Source organism: Nannobrachium achirus (genome assembly GCF_963921795.1).
Source record: "Nannobrachium achirus genome assembly, chromosome: 5".
Classification (NCBI taxonomy): Eukaryota; Metazoa; Chordata; class Actinopteri; order Myctophiformes; family Myctophidae; genus Nannobrachium; species Nannobrachium achirus.
Window position 1 is genome coordinate 27608743 of NC_137814.1, and position 24208 is coordinate 27632950.

General features: G+C 42.1%; 2 protein-coding genes across 4 annotated transcripts in view; one reads left to right on the top strand and one right to left on the bottom strand.

The window, feature by feature from the left end:
* Nucleotides 1–441: 441 nt before the first annotated feature.
* Nucleotides 442–2298, bottom strand: LOC308284513 (endothelial differentiation-related factor 1 homolog). 3 transcript variants are annotated; one of them, XM_080725158.1, is made up of 2 exons: nucleotides 2171–2298; nucleotides 442–1388 (listed from the first exon to the last, which is right to left on the bottom strand). In XM_080725158.1, exon 2 carries the CDS (start codon nucleotides 1352–1354, stop codon nucleotides 905–907), a length of 450 nt encoding a protein of 149 aa, XP_080581284.1. In that variant the 5' UTR covers nucleotides 1355–1388; nucleotides 2171–2298; the 3' UTR covers nucleotides 442–904. The 3 variants fall into 3 exon arrangements, with proteins under 3 accessions (XP_080581284.1, XP_080581282.1, XP_080581283.1); XM_080725156.1 differs by lacking the exon at nucleotides 2171–2298 and adding an exon at nucleotides 1489–1573; XM_080725157.1 differs by lacking the exon at nucleotides 2171–2298 and adding an exon at nucleotides 1493–1547.
* Nucleotides 2189–24208, top strand: part of scp2a (sterol carrier protein 2a) — a 35509-nt gene continuing 13489 nt past the window's right edge. Inside the window, exons 1-12 of the mRNA XM_080725155.1 lie at nucleotides 2189–2391; nucleotides 4079–4136; nucleotides 4321–4392; nucleotides 4779–4910; nucleotides 5777–5841; nucleotides 6454–6580; nucleotides 6742–6805; nucleotides 8126–8212; nucleotides 9173–9323; nucleotides 9741–9888; nucleotides 10104–10211; nucleotides 17276–17429. Coding sequence (XP_080581281.1) covers nucleotides 2335–2391; nucleotides 4079–4136; nucleotides 4321–4392; nucleotides 4779–4910; nucleotides 5777–5841; nucleotides 6454–6580; nucleotides 6742–6805; nucleotides 8126–8212; nucleotides 9173–9323; nucleotides 9741–9888; nucleotides 10104–10211; nucleotides 17276–17429 — 1223 coding nt within the window. The 5' untranslated portion in view covers nucleotides 2189–2334. The remainder of the gene's footprint in view (nucleotides 2392–4078; nucleotides 4137–4320; nucleotides 4393–4778; nucleotides 4911–5776; nucleotides 5842–6453; nucleotides 6581–6741; nucleotides 6806–8125; nucleotides 8213–9172; nucleotides 9324–9740; nucleotides 9889–10103; nucleotides 10212–17275; nucleotides 17430–24208) is intronic.

A 24208-nucleotide genomic window follows, 5' to 3' on the forward strand; every position in this document is an offset into this window, starting at 1 on the left:
CAAGTAGAATCTGAGATGCATCAAGTGAGCCACACAGCTGGCCTTGTAACAACCAGAAGTAGATTGATTTACCCATTAAAGGCTTTAAAAGCATGGTTTGGGTCGGTACAGCAGTGGTTCTTAAACATTTCAATGTCAAGGACCCCTAAACTGATTAGTGGACCCCATTTGAAATCATTCAGAGCCAGGGTCCCTCGTGAGAGTATTCTTTGATTAGATTTAATACAGAATTTCTTGTCTGTAAAGTAGGTGGGGACAGAACAGTGTACCTATGATCTGAAATCTGAATTGCCATTAACCAATCCTTCTAGCTAATGAAATGATAATGAAATTTAACCAATTTTGCTAGGGATACCCTGGAACCCAAAAGAGCCCATTTGAGAACCACTGAATGGTGTACGGCAAACATATCAAGGTACTTAGCAGAACCACAACATTAAATGTAAAGGCAAACACTATATTGCCAAAATTGTTGCAGTTGGTTTATTTTTAATGCAACATATAAAGTAGTATTGGTGGGTACAGCATATCAAAACTGAAGGTTGAACCACAACATTAAATGTACAGGCAAACATTATTGCCAAACGAAATGCAGAGGCAAACAATATATTGCCAAATTAAATGTAGAGGCAAGCAATATATTGCCAAAATTGATTTATTTTAACATAACATATATATTTATATACTGTAGCCATATCCGTTTGCACAGCATATCAAAAATGTATCATCGTGGTACTTCAGAGATCCACAACATTCTATGTAGAGGCAAACAGCAGCATTTTGCCAAAACTGTGCAGTGTGCAGCAAACACCTGGGTGGTTGGGTTCAGAATCAAAACAAGCAGGTGGAGGAGGGTGGCGGCGGCGTAGGAAGTTGCCAATGTTGCATCAGAGTCCCTTAGCGTTCATTTCTTTTTGGTCGTTTTTGGTTCTAGCGGTTGTCCGATCTCTCTCCCACGCAGCTTCCTCCCGATCACTCTCTCGATCTTGCCCATGACCACGTTGTTGGGGATCGCTTTCCCACACTCGTAGTCGGCGATGACCTGCGGCTTCTCGTTGATTTTAGTGGCGAGGTCCTTCTGCGTCAGGCCCTGCTCCTGTCGGCCCTGCTGGATCACCTTGCCCACCTCCAGGGGGACCCTCTGGTGGTGCAGCTCCTCCGTCTCGCGGTCCAGGTTGGCCGTGTTCTTGGTCACCAGATGCTGCTTGTTCTGCCCCGCCGACCATTTCTTGGATGTCTCCAGCTGCTCGCCGCGGCGCTGAGCGGCAGTAATGGCCTGCTTGGATTTAGACTGAGCGGCGGTCGGCCCTTTCTTCCTCAACACGGTCACGGTATCCCAGTCGCTCTCTGCCATCGTCAGACCAGATTGTGTTCGATAACCGTAGATACTATGTACAAGAAATAAGTGTATATGAGTGAGTATAAACAAAGTATTTAATCGGTTATTACGTCGAGGAGGAAAGCAGGGATTTCTTTGCTAATTCTTACCTACAACAACAACAAACGCTGCTTGTTTCTTCTCGAACTGTCTGTCACCCGCTCGTGCTGTAGTACATGCTGATTCAGACCCTGCGTGATGACGTAAGACGTTGGCGCTGGTCGCGCGAGACGCAAACGGATTAAATAGCCGAGCTACAAGCTCACAATGGGTGGCAGATGCGACACGTTGTGAGCTTATAGATCGGCTATTATTTGGTGCGCGACCCCGCCGTACGGCGGGCCATAAATCATCTCGCGAGAGTGTCGCTCGCCAGAAAGAACCGATCTACAAGCTAAATGATCCGCCGTGTTGGTCGCAATGCGACGCGTTGCTTAGCTTGTAGATCAGTTGAGTATTTTATTAGACAAAAATGGAGAACATAACAAAAAGTATAGTCAATACATTAAAAGAATTTAGAACAGTACAAGAACAGTTAAACACCCCAAATAAGTCCCTTTACGTTCTTTTTTTTACGTCGGAAGTCCTAGGTATTCAGCTCATCGATAACAAATATTCTTTCTTTTTTTTGCCCAGCAGACCGCATTTCCCCCAATTTACCCATACAAATATTCTTATTTAATCTACCCCCCCACCCCCACCCCCACGAATTACAACATATACAATGAAATGAATATTTAACAAAAAATAAATACAAATGAACACACGTAAATGTGTCAATATGGATTTTACTTTGAAGTCGGCAACCGGAAGTCCTGTTTTCATTGGTGAACTATGATTTGACACTGGTTCAGTTCAGGTTGTGTATTATTTTCTTGCTGTGTTCTTTGCTGAGCTGCTGCTGCTTGCTGCCCTCTGCCCCACTCTGGATACTGGATAGAAGAAGTAACACCACCATGGCACCCCTAAAGAACAGCAACAGAGTGTTTGTCATAGGCGTTGGAATGACAAAGGTAAATAGCACTACTGTAGGTGCTGATCTTACTGCCAGCAGCTTGGATTTACTGAACTTGGACTTATTAGAGAAGACGCTATAACTTTAGCCATGAGCTCTCTTGCACAATCACTCACCTCGCATTGAAGCCTGTGGTTGTTTATTATGGATCGAAATAACCTTATTATGACATCAGACTGTTGAGTTGGTTTAAGCTACATTGTGTGGTTTGACAGCTCAGCAAGCTGATCCAAACACGGACCACAGATTGTAATACAACTGTTATTACTACTGTATAACATAAGACTCAGTGCTGGTTTAGTGTAATTTGACGTTATCTGTTGGTTGCAAGGTTTATCAAAGTCCACGATTCATGGCCACTTGGAGGCATTGACACAACAGGTGTCATCGCAGGCATATTGCTAGATAATAGTAGTGTCCCCCCCCCCCCTATTTTAACCACAATAGTCCAATCGCTATCAATTCAAAACCACAACAAATTTAAAGCAAATTTCTAAAACACTTTACATATTGTGGTGAGACGTGACTGTGATTTTTTTGGTTCTAAAATGACTCAAGACTACTAATAGTGTTTAATCTCAATGTATTCTGCTAGCCGCAACTCTCGATTTTTTTTAATATGTTGAATCTAGAGTAGCAACACCAACCACTGACAGTGACAATAGATCCAAACAGAAACATCTGATTGTTTTAAATGTTAAACTCACCAACACGGCAGCTGTATGGAAAGTTTGAATTATCATCATGAACTGTCAAGTGTGTTTGTTTCATAAAAGTCCACCGTAGACATTTTAACTTATGAGATACTTTCTGTCAATAAATTCTGTACAGATGATAATCAGTGTTGGAGACTTGGAGTTGCAACATCCTACTACCTTCTGCATTATGTGCAATTTTGAAACCGGTGGTATGCACTGCAGGACCATTGAGTGATTCCCAACAAGAGCTTCCAAACTTCAAAATAATCACCTGCACATAATTTATTGACAGAATGTGGATTTTTACAAAACAAACACTACGCAGATAGTAAGAGGAATTTCAGGTTTCCGTACAGGTGCAATCTTGGTGAGTTAAATAGTATACAATCAGATTGGACTTTTCTGTTTGCATGTTTGGGCTGTCAATGGTTGGTGAAAATCTAGATTCTACATATTTAAAAGAAAATCCAGAGTTGCGGCTAGTATTTTGCAGGGCATTCCATGTGGTAGTAGGGCCACAGAAGCTAAATGTAGATTTACTAAGTTCAGAGCGGACCTTGGGCACCTTGAGGCAACAACTTGTGATAGGGTCCAGATCAGAGACCCATTCCAAAAATGATCAGATGTAACTTGGGCAATCTCCAAGTATGGCATTTTGTACAAAAACAGATGCCAGTGCAATTGAAATGTGCCTTTGAGACAAACAAGTCGGCAGAACTATCATCTTGTTTCTTTTAGTGGATTCAAATTACATTGGTTTCAATATAACATCTACATGAGCTATGTGTGTGTTGGCTCTAATCCAGCACTATATGTGATCTCACATTAACCACAAATACTGTCCAATTGATCTTTTGTGGCCTTACAATTAAGACGGGAAGAAAACTCTGGAAGGTTCAAAAAAGCCCTTCCAGGTTGGACAGGTGTGCAATAGGTCAAGATCGAGTTAATAATATTAAAATACTGGACCTTGAATTTGTCTTCCAGTTTGAGAAGCCTGGAGCCCGGGAGGACTTTGACTATCCTGATATGGCAAAGGAAGCAGGTGCTTATTCCTTCCTACTATGTTTTCTACAGTACATACTGTTAATAGAGACTATAGTATATACTATGGTGAGAGCCTATAGACATACGCGGTCATGTTACATGTATCATTGTTAAGACAAATATTGTGAAATGGGAGTTGTTATTCACGACGATTAACATCTCATACCTCCTCTCTGATTCAGGTCAAAAGGCTTTAGCAGATGCCGGAATCCCATATTCTGCGATTGAGCAAGCATGTGTAGGATATGTGTATGGTAAGGGGCCTAATACTGACTCTATATATATTGTTGGGCTGGAGTTCTCCGATATGTCATAAGCAATAACCATATTTTATGGAACAATATGAAAACGTTTTTGTATTTAGTTCAACAGTATACTGTAAACAAAAATAAAATACCAAAATAAATTTCTGTCTACCGGTATGTCTGCAGTGTTGCTTTTATTTGTCCTTCTGAAGGCAAAGATAAAGTTAATTGTTGGATTGTCAAAGAAGGTTAAGACACAATTTGACAAAATTGAGACATTAACTTTCAACATTTGGTCCATGGTCTGGTGGGATATTGGTTTACGTCAGATGGTCCTGCAATACTAAATAACACAAACAAATGCAAACATATAAAACTGTGCTGTTGTCCCTCAGGTGACTCCACCTGTGGCCAGAGGGCCATTTACCACAGCCTGGGCCTGTCTGGGATCCCCATCATCAATGTTAACAACAACTGCTCCACGGGCTCCACTGCCCTCTACATGGCCCGGCAGCTGGTCCAGGGAGGTGAGTTAGGCAAGAGGTTGTAAGAGTCAAAACAAAGGATTCATGGCTGCAACATGTCCTGGCTGTCAGATCCCAGTTTACAGTGTTTTTCTTGCATTGATTATTATTATTTACAGTTACTGTATACAGTTGAACTATTTTTCTGTTCTTTTTTATAACAGTTGGCTTTTACAAATGAAACTAACTTTGCCTGCAAATTGCACTATAACTTTTGTTGTACCCGAGTATCAATAACATAAATACTTTTCCAGCGTGGCAAATCATTACAACCAAAAAAAGGAAAGGAAGTCTGAAGCACTCCCTTCAACACCTGCTCAGCAAGCAGTTAGAGGCTTTAAATGGAGAGTTTCTCTGGTAGAGACGGGTTTCTCAATGGTTCCATCATGGAATTGAGTGGCTAATTTATCTGGTGGACAGGGTTTCGGTTTCGGCTCAATGTGACAGTCCCCAAAAGGCTGCGAAGAGCAATTAAATTGTGTTATCCAACACTTTATCGGTTCTGAACACACATTCGCGTGGGCGTCTAACAACTTAAATAAGGAACTTCACAACAATGCTGTAGTTGGGTGTTGGCTATGACATGTTATAGTTATAATGCCTACTGTATGGAGTAGGCGTTAGGCAGAGTTAGTGGTGAAAACTCAATCTGTGGTTCTGAACTTCTGATCACAAGCTGTTATGTTTGATTCGGGAGGATAAGATTTGAAAATAAATTAAAGGTGCCTTTGTAAGTAGATTCACTTACCCCCCCCCCCCCCCCCCCCCCCCCACACACACACACACACACACACACACACACACACACACACACACACACACACACACACACACACATACACATTTCTTACACCCACCTCTTATTGCAGGTCTTGCTGACTGTGTGCTTGCCCTTGGGTTTGAGAAGATGGAAAGAGGCTCTTTGTCCGCAAAGGTAAAGAACCATATATCGTGTGTGTGTGTGTGTGTGTGTGTGTGTGTGTGTGTGTGTGTGTGTGTGTGTGTGTGTGTGTGTGTGTGTGTGTGTGTGTGTGTGTGTGTGTGTGTGTGTGTGTGTGTGTGTGTGTGTGTGTGTGTGTGTGTGTGTGTGTGTGTGTGCGTGCGCGCACAATCGCACATGGTCAATATGTTACACTGTAATCTTGCTTAGTTATTTTACACTGTAACCTTGCTTAGTTATTTTGACAAGCCAATTTAGTTGAGATTAATAACTCAATATCGTTCCTAAAGTGTAGTTTTATACCCCATCGCATCATGATAGTGTCACATGCCATAGGGAGCTGATTTCCAAGCGGTGTTAGCTTGAAAATCATATTATTATTTTCAGCAAGCAACATCGATTCGTGGTACTGCAGAGTATATTAAAGCTTAACCGCTTTCAACTTGGCACCCTATTTTGGGCATGTCATTATAAGGAAGATTTTCAAAATCTTTAAATGGCTAAAACAGCTATTTTTCTTAACCCTAAGCCATTGTATGTCAAAGTACTTAGTTAATAGTGGTTAATTCCCATACCCCAGCTATAATTTCCATATCTGCCCGTTAGTTCATGGATAGGACCAACCCCATGGACAAGCACATGGAGGTGATGATCAACCGCCATGGCATGGTTGCTGCACCAGCAGCTGCACAGATGTTTGGCAATGCTGGCAAGGAACATATGGAGAAATATGGTAAGTTTATGTATGGAAGTATGGTGAAATGTGACAGGTTTTTCATTGTAAATTGAATTGCTTATTGCTGTTAGCGCTTTTGTTCCATCTGAAGTATGCAGTTAGCTCAGCCTCAGCATGTAAAACGCATGGTTTGTGTCTGCGGTTTGTGTGTTTTCCAGGTACTAAACCGGAACATTTTGCCAAAATCGGGTGGAAGAACCACAAGCATTCCACCAACAACCCGTAAGGCATAGTTTGTTATTCAGTGTGTTCCTGCTTTTCTTGCATCTAAAGCAATGTGTTTTTCTTTTTTATCAAGGTATTTTTTATTGGTTTTCCATTATACATAAAACTTTAAACATAGAACCTACAGACCAACCCCCCCACACCCCTCAGACACATAAAAAGACATTAACAGGACAAACACAGAACATACATGGTATAAATATAATATCGGATTTAAGAATAGAGAAAACAAAAATACATACACATACTTGTACAAAATAATAAATTGCAGTTACAGTTTCTGCTTCCATGTTTTAAAAAAATGCCAGGAAAGGCTGCCAGGCTGTATAACATTTTCAAATGGATCCCTGATGGAATAGATCTGGCCTATATGCATCTCCTATGATGTTCTAATGATAGAGTGACATAAAATGATATAGTGATACAGATAAATGGCAAAAATAAGATAACAGCATAATATTAATGTAACCTGCCGTAGTGCAAATACACCGAAAAAGAAATACACCGAAAAAGAAACAAACACCAAAAAAGACACAGAAATAGAATGAAATAAGCATCTGTACAGGTCTGAAGAAAAAGGAGAAAATCCTCCCGAATAATAAACGACGGTGACAGCTTACTACAGAAAAGAAAAAGATGCCAACATATGGTGTGTTGGTAATGGGGTTTGCATCTGAGGCAATGTGCTATACATTTAAATGATAAAGGACCTTTAGAAGGGCTTCACACACACGCACCGATGGCAGATGAAACCATTGTTCAAGGACACTTCGACACTAGTCTTGCATAGGCAGACCTTTCACAGCTCTGCCCACTCCACTTGAAAGAGATTATGCGGAGCTGTGGATCGAAACGGGAAGCTTCCGATTTCTATAAGCGGCTGCTCTAACTCCTAAGCCACTGCTACTCTTCAAAACAGTGAATGCAATTCAAAGGCATGCTGTGTACGAAAGTTGGCACTAAATGTGTAAAATGAGTGACTTAAAATATCTGTCCACAGCCCATTTAGCAAATGTTAACAGCATCTTTTCAATTGAAGTAAAAAATCCAGTATACAAAAACTGCTAATTCACAAACATTGAATTTTATGAAAAAAAAAAGAAAGATGAAAAGAATACATGGAGAAAATTGTGAAAAAACATTTGATTGCATTTATGTAAATCAGACCATATCTCATTTCTCTTGATGTTTTGGGTGAAAACAATTGCTGGTGTTTTAGTTGAATGATTTGAAGAGAAATTATTATTTTTATATATGTGTGTGGGTGTGTGTGTGTGTCTGTCTGTCTGTGTGTCTGTGTCTTGTCTGTGTGTGTAGGTATTCTCAGTTCCAGAATGAGTACAGTCTGGAGCAGGTCTTTAATTCCAAGAAAGTGTTTGAGTTCCTCACTCTCCTGCAGTGCTGGTAAGAGCCTCGCAAATCAAAGCCACAGGCTACTAATGATGGTTAATTTATTTCTAGGTTGCAGTGCTCATCAGTGTTGGGGAGAATGAAACGTATGTGGTTGTACTAGTTGAACTACATAGTTTTAACTACTTTTTGCTGTAGCTTCTGATAGGTCAACTACATTCATATGTGTGTGGCGTGTTGAGTAGTAACTACTTTTTTGTAGTTTAACTACCCAAGCTACAAACTACAATTTTGGGCAATAACATTATTTATTTTACCATTACTGTGTTCTTGTATAGGAACACAGTAATGGTAACACTTGTGTCCCAGGCAGTGCTGCTTTTCAGTGTTGGTAAGGATGTTTTCAGTGCCAAACGGAACTGGAATCTCTAATATGGAGACTGCTCATGTGTCACATTAACAAGAGATCCTTCCCTGGCATCTATAGATATAGGCCCAATTGTTCAGACCACATTGATTGTTATTTAAAAGACTGGTAATTGCCAAAGCTGAATAATTATTGCAGATATAAATATTAGATACTTCATACTATCAATACGTATTACTGTGGGTATGAGTGGTGGTGAATGATGTGGTTAGTGGAATGTGAAACCACTAGAAAAATTCTAGTGGTTTCTCTATAGATCAACGTATATCATTAGCACAAGTACTGTAGCTCTATTGTTGGTTCCCACGTGCTACCACAGCTGTGCATGCTTTGGAGTACAGTACAAGTACAGTAGCTCACCAGGCAGTCAAGTGGGTGTGTGAAGTGAGTACCATAAAAATACATACATGCATGGAGGATGTTATTGAGTTGAGTATACTTGTGATATTGGGGCACGTTCATCTGTGGTCATTAGCCGTGACACTGTATAACGTCTTGGCAAGTGCTGTATATGGCCCGTTTTTAATGCAGTTTAACTCCTAGCGTGACATGACCACATTGACCCAACCCTGTATCTCTGCTGTCAGCCCTACCTCAGATGGCGCTGGAGCAGCGGTCTTGGCCAGTGAGGCCTTTGTGAGGAGCCACGGTCTGGAGGGCCAGGCCGTGGAGATCTTGGCCCAGGAGATGGTAACAGACCTCGCCTCCACCTTTGAAGAAAACAGCTGCATAAAGATGGTGAGAATCAGGGGTTTGTCCCGCCTTCCCTTCTCTCTGCCTGGACTGGAGCTCACATCGAGTTGCATCGCGCCGCGTTATGAGTTGTAGTTCGGCTATCTTTGCTACACTTGTGTGACACTCTTGTACGACAAAATAGGGCATTACTTTATGAAAAGACGTAAAAGGTTATGTTACTGTAATATGGAAATGTAACTTCTTGCATGATCTACAACACCTCATTCAATTGATGTATTGTTTCTGTCAGGTGCATACCTCAAAGCTATTACTTTTCAGGATTCAAATTCAGTAGATCTACCAAACATTTCGCTTCTGAGCTTGTGGATCTGCTACTTTGGATGCTTTTGTGTGACGCTGTGTAGCATGATAAAGTAAACGATATGGTATTTCTTTCTTTCTGTCTTTTCCTCCTTCCAGGTGGGATATGATATGACTCAGCTGGCGGCTAAGCGGTGTTTCGGGGCGGCAGGCTTGCAGCCCAGCGATGTCGACGTGGTCGAGCTGCACGACTGCTTCTCAGCCAATGAGCTGATCACATACGAGGCGCTGGGGCTGTGCCCAGAGGGTGAGTCTCAGCCTCACCACGCCTGGACTAGGGATGGGATGATACTCGTTATTATCGTTACGACAAACTGTGACAAATCTAGGCAAATCTTCTCTTATGGGTCACAATCCTTTTCAAATGGGTGGTCTGTGGCCAAATACATACAGTATAACTTTGAGGGTCCTTGACATGCAAATGTTGGAGAACCACTGTTTTAAACTATGTGATCATTTCAGGTACAGCAGGAGAGTTGATTGACAGAGGGGACAACACCTACGGGGGCAAATTTGTGGTCAACCCCAGCGGGGGGCTCATCTCTAAAGGACATCCTCTAGGTGCCACAGGTACTGTCCATCAAAACTCTCACTGATCTTCCGGAACTATATTGTCGCTGTCAGGCAGAAACCGTCCATCTCCATATTGATGTGCCCAATAGGACACCATGTTAAAAGTGTTTAATGCTTTCTGTGGATTTTAATATTTCACCAATAAAAATTATTAACAAGTAGTATTAACAAGTCTTAACAAATAAGAATTACTTTGGATCCCTCGGATAACAGGTACTTTTATCCATTTCCTGAAAAGTAATGTTTTGTGGACAGCTAGGGGTTCTGTGCTGTCCGACAGCGACAGATAGATATTAACACTCCGTATTTATTTTCCTTTACTGTGTGTGAAGCATGTTTTGAAACATGGTGTAGAGGCGAAAAGTGTCCCTGGTCAAGTGTACAGTATAAGGTTGTGTCCATTGGCTGTGTCTGAAAATGACAGAACTTTTCATAAACATGAGTGTTAGTGCTATGAGCGGCCACCAGGTAGCAGTGCTCTCATAGGGACAGCTTCAGGATTGTAACTGGGTAAAAGTGACCCATAAGCTTGCATGTGAGAGGCCAGCCGGCTAGGAGTTTGCCAGGCTTCCCTGTACTGTGGCTAATCCCTCTGGATATTAAACCATGGAGGGCTGAGATGACTCTGGATCCTCTGCAGAGCTGGGTGTGCCTTGTACTTTGTCACTGTAATAATGACTGCAGAAATAGAGGTTATAGATGCACAGACCTGGGATGACGAAGTGAAAAAGGTGTCTCCAACACGGCTGTGACAGTGTATAGTATACGTTATATACTCTGTGTGTGTGTGTGTGCGTGTGTGCGTGTGTGCGTGTGTGCGTGTGTGCGTGCGTGCGTGCGTGCGTGTTTGTGTTTTGTTTTTAATTCACCCTTCCTCTTTCCCTTCCTAATCCACTTCTAACCTCACTGAGTCCACAGGGTACGTTCCACAGGTTATGTACATTCGCCCCTGCCTATTACAGGCAGCATTACTCCTTTACCTTTGAACCTTCACACCTTGAGCAGCTAATGTGAGTGTCTTCCAGCATCTCATTGGTTAGTGAGTGTCTCTACCTGGTGAGAGTACTAGTCTGGCTTGGCCAGACTATATACTAATGCAGCTAACTAACATCCCCACCTTGTTTTAACATGGGTGGATTGTTTAGCTGTGCTAGGCTATGATAGTACAGCAGTGCTGAACCATGAACCTGTATTGAACCCTTGAGCTTGTGACCCCGCAACGGCATAATGCATCTTCGATCAGAGACCTAACGCCTCTTCCGGGTTATTCTCTTAACATGGGAGTGGATGGGGGTCAATGCATCTGTCTCTGACTCTCTGAACGTACCCATACCGCGTGTCTCGTTATCATTCTCCAGTCCCCGTCCCTCCTCCTATCCCGTCTCGGTTTGGGTTTTCTCCCTTCCTCTCTCTCTCTCTCTCTCTCTCTCTCTCTCTCTCTCTCTCTCTCTCTCCTCTGGGTCATCCTCTCTCGGACTCTAGGTGCCCCCGCCCTGCTAAGCCGCGTCTCTCTGTGCGACATCCGTCTGCTGATCCCCCGTCTTGCTCCTAATCTCAACTCTAATGCTCTGACCCTTAACTCCTCGGTCATGGTGTGAGGAGGGATTGAGGAGGGTACACCCTGTGCCACTAGGGGCAGCATGGACAGCAAAGCCATATAGACTATAATTATTTGATATACTTTAGCTATTAAAAAATAGCAGATCTACAAGCTCACTTTGAGCTTGTAGATGTGAGCAAAATTAGCAAATCTTTGAATATATCTTTTTAAAAGCGAACATTTGTAACTCAAATATCTGCTTCTGGGGGGTCCCTGGAACAACATATTTTGAGATGGGGGTCCGTGGCCAAATGCATGTAATTTTGAGGGTCCTTCACATGAAAAATTTTGAGAACCACTGATTTAGAAGAAGGATTTATAGAATCGGGTTAAAAATATTCAAAGACTTTGGAATTTTCAAATGTTCAAGAAAATAGCAGATCTACAAGCTTGCGCGCTGTGAGCTTGTATATCTGTAATGTTTTAATAGTTATAGGTTAAGGTCATTGCCCGGTGGTGAAATGCAGATGACCTGCTGTCTTATGACACACCAGCGGTGGGCTGTAATGAATGGGAGGGAGGGGAAGGGAGGGGAACAGGCATGTCTGTTAATAATTAACTGGTGTAGTTCTTAAAATACACTTAATTACTGCTTACTGTCCACTTGCTGTCCATTTTTGGATGCATGCTGTGGTGAAGCGGCCATTTCAAAATCTATCTGTATCTCTTCACTTGGATTCCAATTGTCCTTCTTTATTCTTTATTCTTTATTCGGATCCCCATTAGCTTCCGCGGTCGCTAATCTTCCTGGGGTCCACATAAAACAGCACAAACATACAATATTCAAACAAAAAACAAGTGACACTCGTCAGTCAAAATCTAAGTTACATTAAAATGCCAATAATGAAATACAGAAATATAGGTAAAACATGTACAAAAACATAGATTATTCAAATTGTGTGGTCTCTCTAATTAATAATTGTTTAATAGATCTTTTAAATAAGTACTTGCTTTTGATTAGTTTCATATTTCCAGGTAATGAGTTCCATTGTTGGGTGGTTCTATAAATATATATATATATATTTTTTAGTATTTCTGAATTTCGTTTAGGAAGTTCCAAATACCCTGAGCTTACCTGTCTAGTTTTATAACCATGTTTTAGACCAGCATTAAGTAAGTAATCTGACTTCCCCTCAATAATTGCATTTCTTGAAAATGTTAATGCTAGTTTGTTCATGCTGTTTATTCAATAACAGGACTCTCCATGTCTCTCCAGCTCTTTATTAAACAGGAAATGCATTTTCAGGTCAGGATACCAATTTTATCCACCAGAGATTAAACAAGTGAGATTGGAAGTGATCATGACACATTGACACATTAGCAGACACAAATTGGAACAGTAACACACCAAAATGAAGCTGATAAATTGATACTCTCTCCTGATTGGCTGAAATTCTGTCACCTACTGTATTTTCTGTTTATTAAAGAGATGGAGAGACCGGGAGGCACTGTGACTGAACACCCAATTTATACTGTAGCAATGATTACTGATGATACAGTATGATATCATAATATAGAACTTTAACCTTGTAACAAAAACACTCTCTATAGTGATATATTACCTTTAAGCTTGCTGATTTCTTCCTTTTCTTTCACGATATCTTGTTTTCTTTTGATATTACAAACTAAACTAAACTATACCAGTAAGACTCCCTAATCGGGAGATAAGCGTCCGACAGGTCACAGTATACACAAAGAGGCCTGTAAGTTGCATTGGTTCCACCCACAAGTTTGTACGACAAACGGTTGATGAGTAAAGCCAAATAAAGTTTCGGCCAATCAGAGGAGGGGGCGGGGCAAAGTTAAACCAATTAAGGTGAAGGACTCTTAACCCTTTCCAAGCCACGGGGTGCCCCTTAATATTAAAACCGGAATATATCGGACATCTGAGCAAGGAGTCTCAGCCGCGTCGTCTTTTCCCGTACTGGGTCATTAAAACCGAAATAAATGATTTTTATCCGAAAATCGGCGATCGTCTAACCTTCCCTAGTCACCGCTCGTCCATCGATAGCTCATGGCTGCTCTGACATGAAGCAGAGGTGACGTCATGGCCTTTCCTTCTTCATGCTTCCTTGACACCGTCCATTTACTGTCTGGAGGATAACATTAGCATAGCTGGAGTGCTAAGGGCTAAGCTAGCCAAAATGGTCACATCGACTGTTCAGTCATTCTTGGATTATATGCATGGATTATTATGCGCACGGATCGCGCACGCGAAACGCACGGGGAGATCGATGCTCGGCCAAAACTACCACTCTATCCCAACGGAGATCCAGATAATCACGGTGAGCTAATGACCTGGGGGGAAAAAAAAAAGAAAAAACAACGGTGCGGTCCAAGAAGGAGTGGTGGCGGGCTCATGTTTATAAACATAATATTATGTCTCAGATCACAATACAATAATAGAAATTTCACGGCTAATCTACCAACAACCATTCTATTTCGGCTGGCAAACTGTTAATGAAGTTAATTGACACCACCCACAAGTGTGTACGACAAACGGTTGATGAGTAAAGCCAAATAAAGTTTGGGCCAATCAGAGAAGGGGGCGGGGCTAAGTTAAACCAATTAAGGTGAAGGACTCTTAATCAAGTCAATTGACACCACCCACAAGTTTGTACGACAAACGGTTGAGTAAAGCCAAATAAAGTTTTGGCCAATGAGGGGAGGGGGCTGGGCAAAGTTAAACCAATGAAGGTGAAGGACTGTTGGAGCAGCAGGAGTCGGTGGTCCCCGGGAATACCCCGTGAGCAGCCCAGTTGGGGTGTTGATTTGGTCATTTTTGCACTATTTGGCGGCGGTGGCAGGGGGTCCCTGGGTGTCCGTGGAGGTCCGGGGGTCCTGAAGGTTGTGGTTTGGCAGGCAAGGAGTGTGTGTGGAATATTTCACATGGATAGGGGCAACGATGGCGGAGATATGAGTAGGGCAAAAGTATGACGTGACGTGACAGACAGCCGGTGGAGGTTTTGATATTAACTGCGACCTGACGGTCGCAATGACAAAGTACAAATCAAGCTTCAGTGTCCATCCAAGCGTCCAGACCGAGGCTCATCTTTAGAAATCAGAATTTCAAACCATTTAGGAATGTGGTTCAAATCTCATTAGCAAAACTCACTTTCCACATGTTTCTTTTTATGGTTCAGGGCAAGTGCAAAAAAAAATCCTCTGCAGGCCCTCTCCAGGTTGTGATTGGATTTCTCTGCTCCTGAAGTTGTGGGGCACCAATTCGGTCCTAGTATGCAAATATCGGTGGGTTTACACCAGAGGCATTTTTTTAATTTGCCCCTTGGAAATGCAATTTCCAAACAGAGATTCTAGACCAATATCTATGTTGTGATATTAGTCTGGCCATGTCAGGCTAGTTCAGACTTGATGAAACCAATCTGGATAGGCCAAACATCAGATCACAAAGCCATAGCCGTTATCCCCACTGACCTTTAGGCCCTGTAAACTGCATTCCCACAAACAAGCCCTGTGGGAGCAGATTGGTGCTGTGCTGTGCAGAAGTCTCTGCATGCAGAGGTCTTTACCCTTAAGTACTTTAGCTTATTGGGATAATGGTAAAATGTAAAAGCCCATTAATCAAATGGGATGAAACGCTTAGCTTTAACGCCAACACAGGACCCGGCCCTCGTAAGATTAGGGAAGGAGGTGTCACCTTAGTTTGTCAACTGGTCACCCGTCTCTGTCTCAGAAATGTAATGGAGAAAGTTTCATCGGTGCACAACACATTACAACAGTGGTCCCCAACCTTCTCTGGATCAGGGCCCACTTGAAATTCTCAAAAGCATATGCAGCCCACCCATCTGCCATGTTAAGATAGTTTTTAAACTTTTTTTAAAAACCACTTTAGGCCTAAAATGTTATATTAATTGCGACCATAGGTCGCAGATTAGTATGTAAACTGTCACAGCTTGTCCGTATGTATGTATGTATCTCTGTCACGCCTGACACTGTGGTTCTATGGGTTTGTCGCTCTGACATCATGCTCTGATGTCACTGTGATGTCAGGGGAACCACTCTTAACAGATTGGGTTTGCCGCTCTGACATCACGCTCTGGCTTCACTGTGATGTCACTCTACCAGAATCACTTTTATGCCCATATATGGAGTTCCGTGATGTCATCAATATTAAGCCCATATCTAACAGGATTTCATATGGGAATGCCCATATATGGAGGCCATATGGGCCACATACCACACTAATAGAATCCATATACAGTATGGCCAAGACAGATGGCCAAGACGGACCATATCTGTGTGGCTGGTTCTACAGACAGGAATCTTCATGTATGGGCATAAAAGGGTATGATGTCAGATGACATAGACATCATAGGACTTATACATAATGAATAACTGTGTAAGCATGTTTGGGCTCTCACTGCATATTTCCATATACAGAACATGGATCTCCATATATGGGTACCAGGGGTCTCCATATATGGGTAACTGGTCCGATATACACCACTGGCCAGATGGCAAAGAATTGGCACGAGGTCGCATGGCGCCCTGAGGCATCTTACTAGTACTATAGTATCTATAAAATCTTTAGTGTTTTGCCAATTATATTTGGGGTGATTACAACATTTTGACCAATGATCTCTACTTTTAGTTCTCTCATGTGTGGTCAGTTCAGGTAACCCTTGACAATGACCAAACATGCTTTATCTTGCATAGCTTTTTGCTGATTTGTATAACTTTTGGCAACACTTTCTATAAAGTCTATAATGCATTATAAACATGCAAGTATGAATATAGTGCATTATCAATATTCATAATGCTTCAGAACAATAACCACATTCCATTTACAATGACTTATATAGAAGAAACAACCTTCACACCACCAAACAATTCATATATCCATGATGTAACATTTGAGAGGTCAGAGGAGAAAGTAATCACACTACTGTATATAGGGCAATTTGTATATAACAAATGCTGATGACGAAACGAGTTCAGTGACCCTGAAGGAGTCACTGCCCAGTGCCTAAACGTGGCCAAAGGGCAGTGTGTGCGCGTGTGTGTGCGTGTGTGTGTGTGTGCGTGCGTGCGTGCGTGCGTGCGTGCGTGCGTGCGTGCGTGCGTGCGTGCGTGCGTGCGTGCGTGCGTGCGTGCGTGCGTGTGTGTGTGTGTGAGAGTTTGTCTAGCTATACTTATGGGGACTAAACGCAAGTTCACACAGTCACCTGCAGGGGACCTCTGACAGTGTGGGGACAAAATAGTAGGTCCCCACAAGGGTTAGGGGACAGGGGTTAGGTTTAGGGATAGAGGTTAGTGTAAGGCCACAGGACTTGCATAAAAATGAATGGAAGTCTATGTAATGTGTCCCCACAAGTGATGTAAATATATTGTGTGTGTGTGTGTGTGTGTGTGTGTGTGTGTGTGTGTGTGTGTGTGTGTGTGTGTGTGTGTGTGTGTGTGCGTGTGTGCGTGTGCGCGCGCGTGCGTGTGTGTTTGTCAGGTCTGGCCCAGTGTGCAGAGTTGTGTTGGCAGCTACGGGGGCAGGCTGACAGAAGGCAGGTCCCGGGTGCAAAGGTCGCTCTGCAGCACAACATTGGCTTAGGAGGTGCGGTGGTCGTCGCCTTATACAAGATGGGATTCCCACAGGACGCCAGGTGAGCAAGGTCTAAACGACAACGCATTGCATGTCGATGGACGCCAATAGACATTTCTCAATTGATGTACGTTGTATTGGTTCTGTTGTTTCGTTTGGTGTTCTCACCTTTCTCTTTGTAACTTCATGCTGTAAGTTTTGGCTTGGTGTGTAATTCTTCCCCAAGATGTTTATTTCAGAGAAATGCATGCTTTTGCTCTCCCGGGGCCTGAGTCACGTAGGCCTATTGTACATTAAAAGTGCAGCACAAATTGCTCTGTGATTAAGTGCAATGTGTGCCTGTAATAATGTCTGATTCATTACGACAGCAGCTAATTATCCTCACTGTCTGGTGGAAAACAAAACTATTATTTTTCAGGAAATGGAAAAAAGGACCTAGCTGTGTTCCTATTTATGCGGTGTTCCTATTTATGCAGTATTTATCTTGTTAGCTTTCAGTTTGTTTGTGGTCTGGTATGGGCTTTAATGACTGGGGAGCATTTATGAATTAGATGAACATTACAGTAGTTATTATCTTGTAAATAGCTTTTAGTTTGTTTGTGGTCTGGTATGGGCTTTAATGACTGGGGAGCATTCATGAATTAAGATGAACATTATGCTATGCATGAAGGTCTTTCCATTTTTATAACCATTCATGCAACAAGATTCAGTTCTGTTTTAATCATGTAGGGCAACTATTATTTTACTGAGAGCTGCTTTGCTGACATGATGTAGCAAAGGGGGTGGGGCGTTTTGAATAGTGTCAAATTAAAGTCACCATGCATTTTATTATCCAGATGTATGCTAAATCCTAGGGGCAAGAGATTATGAGGGCAATCTGGATTCCCAGACCTTAGAATCGGAACGTGAAATTCATGGCAATGCTGTATGAAAAGTGTTTTTACAATGCTCAACATGTCTTAAAAGGACATTTTGTGCTGCAGTATTGTCATCCTCTGCACAGTGGTCTGTAGGTTGAAAGTGGCTCCCTGTATTCTATGGGCTATCTTTGGTGTACAACCTTGAATATATTCTGCCTCAACCCTCACGGTGTAAAACGGTGTAAAACTTGCCTGCATTTCTTTAGCGCCATTACACAAAGTGCATTATATTCAACCATTCACACACACACATTCACACAAACTGTGGTGGCAACCATGCAAGTTCACTTCATACTAGAACATTCAGTTTTATTCGTAGCCCGACAGGGCTTGACAGCTTACTTGACAGCCCTACTTGACAGGTCAAAGGTGAGGGCTGGAGTCCTAACATTAGTGCATACTGTAAGTGCACCTTTTGAGTAGACAGAGAAACGAGGTATGTGGCAACATTTTCAAATGCGTCTGCCTAACAGTCTGTGCAACAGAAACACTGAAAAGGCGCAGATTATAAGCAGGTGACTGCTTCCCCCCACTTCCATTTCGCCTTTGCAATCACGTCAATAATTCCTACTGTAAATGTAATTAGTCAAAGGTATCTAGCGTGCGCTTAGAAGAAATGGAAATTCAAAAAGATATTTTAAGATGTATTTTCGTGAAAGGAAATGATAAAACAGGTGACAGCTTCCTGTGGCAGATTTCAAGGGGCATAGACTGTTGCATTTGAAGACTGTGAGGTACACACTACACAGTACACACTAGCGGCGACAAAAGTTGCAAAATGAACAAGTGTGGCCACATTACTGCCTAGTAAAGGAAAGTGTTCAGTAGCACAGGCTGCACAGAAAACTGGTGTAACAGATCCCTGTGCGTTACACCTGCCATGCATCATACCCGTCATGCAGCAACATGTATTGGCATTACGGATGTTAACAATTAATCTATAATCGATTAATTGCCATTAAAAAAAATATTTTTTGAAGAAAATATATTTTATTAGAAAGAAAATATTCTTTTGAAAACCATTTTTTTTTGTCTAGTGAAAGTTTCAGATATGGTGTGTCGTGTGTGTGATATCAAATGTGAGCTTAACATAATCACAGTAATCCTTAATCATATTCCATCATATTCAAGGGCTTTTTGAGAGAAATGAGACTCCATAGAGCACTGCAAAGGGGGGGGGGGGGGGGGGGTGTGTGTGTGTGTGTGTGTGTGTGTGTGTGTGTGTGTGTGTGTGTGTGTGTGTGTGTGTGTGTGTGTGTGTGTGTGTGTGTGTGTGTGTGTGTGTGTGTGTGTGTGTGTGTGTGTGTGTGTGTGTGTGTGTGTGTGTCCAAAAAAATACATCTAGGAACTCAGATTAATGTCCAGCTGAAGCTCGTTGACCCTCGTTAATGTTATATACTTCAAGGCTTCAATTATGTTTCTGCACTCATTTTTGGACAAGAACTTTCCATTTGGTCCTAAAAAACGCTGCTTATCAATCAATTAGTTAATCGGTCGATAAGGTTATCAACTATCAATTAACGAATTAATCGATAATTTGCATCCATAATCGGTGTCGTTTTGTATCTTCACGTGTCCTTGTCGCTTCGTGAACACAAATCAATATGCCCATCAGCATGACAAGCAGCTCATACTGTATCAATATGCCCATCAGCATGACAAGCAGCTCATACTGTATCAATATGCCCATCAGCATGACAAGCAGCTCATACTGTATCAATTCAGAAATATAAAGCCACGTACATTACATGTCTTTTCGTTTGCCATTTCTCTGATGTAATAATGTTAGAGCTTAGAGGGTTCTATTTCAATGTAAGTTTAAATGGAAATATAACTAGTAACTACTAATTATGCATCCTTAGTTGCGCTACTGAAACATTGAAGGAAAGCAGGGAAAAGGGCTTTTATCATAAGGGCTCCTTTACCGTATTGCCATTTGAAAATGTTTAGTTTCTTCTTCTACTTGTCTTTACTGAAAATGTCTTAACATGGTTAACTTTGAGTATAAATTCATGCCAATAGTTGTCTCCACCAGCCGAAGGCTGAGGGAGAGTATGTTTTCGCCCCTGTCCGTGCGTGCGTCCGTCCGTCCGTGCGTGCGTCCGTCCATGCGTCCGTCCGTCCTCCAAGTTTGTGTACAGCTAATCACCCGCGCCGTTGGCCCGGTCGCTGCCAAAATTATCACACACACTCCCTGGATGCCAATTCAGAACCTCTGCCCCACATTTTTCAAATAACCCTATTCTAGCGCCACCTTGAGGCCAATGTTTGCAAAACACATTTCTGTACACTATTCCTACAGATTTTGACCAAAAATCACGCAAATCGGTAGACAGTGTCTCTACAGTCATGTGATCGACACGGATCTGTCTGATTGTCCATATTCCATCCTGATTGGCTGATATTGGCTTTCAAAGTTTGTAAGATTGGTCCATTTTGGACAAAATGCCTCAAATCACAAATGCAGAGTGCAATTAACATGAAATCGTGCACACACGTTCCCACTAGGCCGAGGAAGAAATGCCACTTAAAATTTTTGAAATCAGCCTCATGGTGGCGCTATAACAGGCCGATTCGTGGTTTTACCTATAACTCCACCGATCAGTTTCAAACTTTGTAAGCGCACTCCCTGGATGCCAATTCATTTTTCAAATGACCCTATTCTAGTGCCACCTTGAGGCCGATGTTTGCAAAACACATTTCTGTACACTACTCCTACAGATTTTGACCAAAATTCACGCAAATCGGTAGACAGTGTCTCTACAGTCATGTGATCGACACGGATCTGTCTGATTGTCCATATTCCATCCTGATTGGCTGATATTGGCTTTCAAAGTTTGTAAGATTGGTCCATTTTGGACAAAATGCCTCAAATCACAAATGCAGAGTGCAATTAACATGACATCGCGCACACACGTTCCCACTAAGCCGAGGAAGAAATGCCACTTCAAATTTTTGAAATCAGCTTCATGGTGGCGCTATAACAGGCCGATTCGTGGTTTTACCTATAACTACACCGATCAGTTTCAAACTTTGTAAGCGAAGCGCACTCCCTGGCTGCCAATTCAGAACCTCTGCCACCCACACTTTTCACATTGGCCTGTTCTAGCGCCACCAGGAGGCCAATTTGTGCAAAACTACCTTTTGGCCAGTACTCCTACAGATTTTGTCCAAAAATCACGCAAATCGGTAGACAGTATCTCTACAGTCATGTGATTGACATGGATCGATCTGATTGTCCATATTCCATCCTGGTTGGCTGAGATTGGCTTTCAAAGTTTGTAAGATTGGTCCGTTTCGGACAAAATGCCTCAAATCACAAACGCAGAGTGCAATTAACATGAAATCGCGCGCACACACGTTCCCACTAGGCCGAGGAAGAAATGCCACTTCAAATTTTTGAAATCAGCCTCATGGTGGCACTATAACTATTCGTGGTTTTACCTATAACTCCACCGATCAGTTTCAAACTTTGTAAGCACACTCCCTATAGGCCAAGGAAAAACCCTTTCCTTGCATTTTTCACATCAGCCTTTTATAGCGCCACCAGGAGGCCGACTTATGTAAGACACATTTTTGGATATTACTCCTTCAGATTTTACCCAAAATTAACACAAATCAGTACACAGTATCTCTACAGTCATATGATCAAGACAGATCTGTCCCATATTAAATATTCAATCCTGATTGGCTAAGATTGGCCTCCAAACTTTGCAGGATTGATCCGTTTCGAACAAAATGCCTCAAATCAAACGGCGTGCAATTGTAATGAAATTGTGCACGCACATTCGCAAAAGGCCAAGGAAGAAATTACACTACAAAATGTTCAAATCAGCCTCATGGTGGCGCCATGAAAGGTCTAAGATTGGTGAAGAACACATGCCACCCTTTTTACATTGGCCTATTATAGCACCACCAGGACGCATGGCTGGTGGAGACCTGTGCTCGGAAGAGCACTTCTTCTTTTGGTATATTTTGATGTTGCTGAGTGCTCAAGTAACATTTTATTTTAAAATGTATGCGTGTCATTGAACGTCTAGCTGCTGCTACTGTGCAGCTGTGTTGTTGCTATTAAGTTCCAATACAAACAGTCTAAATCCAACACACACTGTTGGTGATATACTTTAGAACACTGTCCTGGTATGTGTGTGTAGTGTGCATGTATATACGTGCTGCGCTGCGTGCTATAACTCATTGTTATGCACACCAGAACCGACTTGGAAAATGCACAAAGAAAACCGAACCGAACCAAAGCAAATTTTCGCTGTCCCGAACCAAACGTGGGCCGGTCCAAATATGTCCTTCCCACCTGGGAAGCCAGGGATACGGCCCTGTCAGTGATGTTCTTTTGAATGGTGGTCTCCCGCCACTCCTGTAATTCGCTTTCACGATGTTACTGGCTGGCCGTGTATGTCTGTCGCCTGCCATACCTCTCCTGACCACACACACAGACCACAAACACACACACGTTAAAGGAGGGGCGCAATTGAGCAGGCAGACTCAACACTCTCTCTCTCTCTCACACACACACACACACACACACACACACACACACACACACACACACACACACACAGTAGACACACACGCGTAGCAAGGAGGGCACGGGCGCGCACACACACACACACACACACACACACACACACACACACACACACACACACACACACACACACACACACACACACACACACACACACAATAACACACAAATGTCCGCGACTGGGTGGCTGCAACAGCACGCACAACGTTTTTTCCCCTGACCAGAAAGTAGGCCTACCACAGATGCTTTTGCTGACACAAAGAGGTAATGTACTATCAATCATAACAAGTTGGCGAAAACTATAGCCTATCTTATAGCAGGTCGACTCGAGTGCTTTCAATCATTAGTCTTTATTCGAGTTTCTTTAGGCTGGTCGAGTGCGAATTCACGTGTTGTCTATAGGTGATGTAGGCCTAATAATCTGTTACAACAAGTAGAAGTTTTCATATCAAAATAAAAATAAACAAATAATCGAAAATAGCGGATCTACAAGCTCACAATGCGTCCACCTGTCCATCAATTAAAGCAGGTCAAAATAATAATAAACAAATAATACTTGGAAAAAAGCGGATTTAAGCTCACAATGTGTCTGTCTGTCTGTCCGTCCGTCCGTCAGGTACAACTTGTAAGCATCACGGATTCTTGGAATACAAGAATCAACTGCCACTGTTGAGCATGAGCAACCTTGCAATCCATGTATTTGACTCTTTTTATTTGACTATTTTTATTTGACCACCACTCAGTTCACAAGGTGTGATCTTTCTATTACATGTGAGAGGAGCAGAATGCTGGACATACCACCCATATGATCACACTGTAGCTGGTTAAGGAAGGCTGATGTGCAAAATGAGTGCAGGCCTGAAGAATAACCTGCAATAATTGAAATTCAAACTATTGCCTTCATATATGAAAGTTCCCTGATTCTATCTGTCTCTGGTTTCCCATCTTTTATAACAGGAACGTTAAATGTATTCATGGCAGTGCTGTATATAAAGCATTTCACAATGCTCATCTTAAAAGGATCCCTGGCTAATATGACAAATATGCCTTAAAACATTATAATTGTCCTCTATAACTACAATGTAAAATTAAAAACACCTTAAATATTTTATTTCTTCTAGAAATAGCTAATCTTTCACTCAATAGGGGAAATGTCTGTCGCAAGTTGATGATGTCATAAATGTCATGTGTGATCTATCCCTATGGAATTTATGGCATGCATGTGCGAAAAACACATTTGAAATGTTTATTTGATGCTCATATTAACCATAGGAAGTATTACATTTGTTTTTATTTGCACATGCACGCCATGAATTCCATAGGGATAGATTACACTTGACATTTATGACATCATCAACTTGCGACAGGCATTTCCCC

Coding starts and splice junctions, on each gene's coding strand:
- LOC308284513 (XM_080725158.1), bottom strand. CDS start 1,354: ATGGCAGAGAGCGACTGGGATACCGTGACCGTGTTGAGGAAGAAAGGG.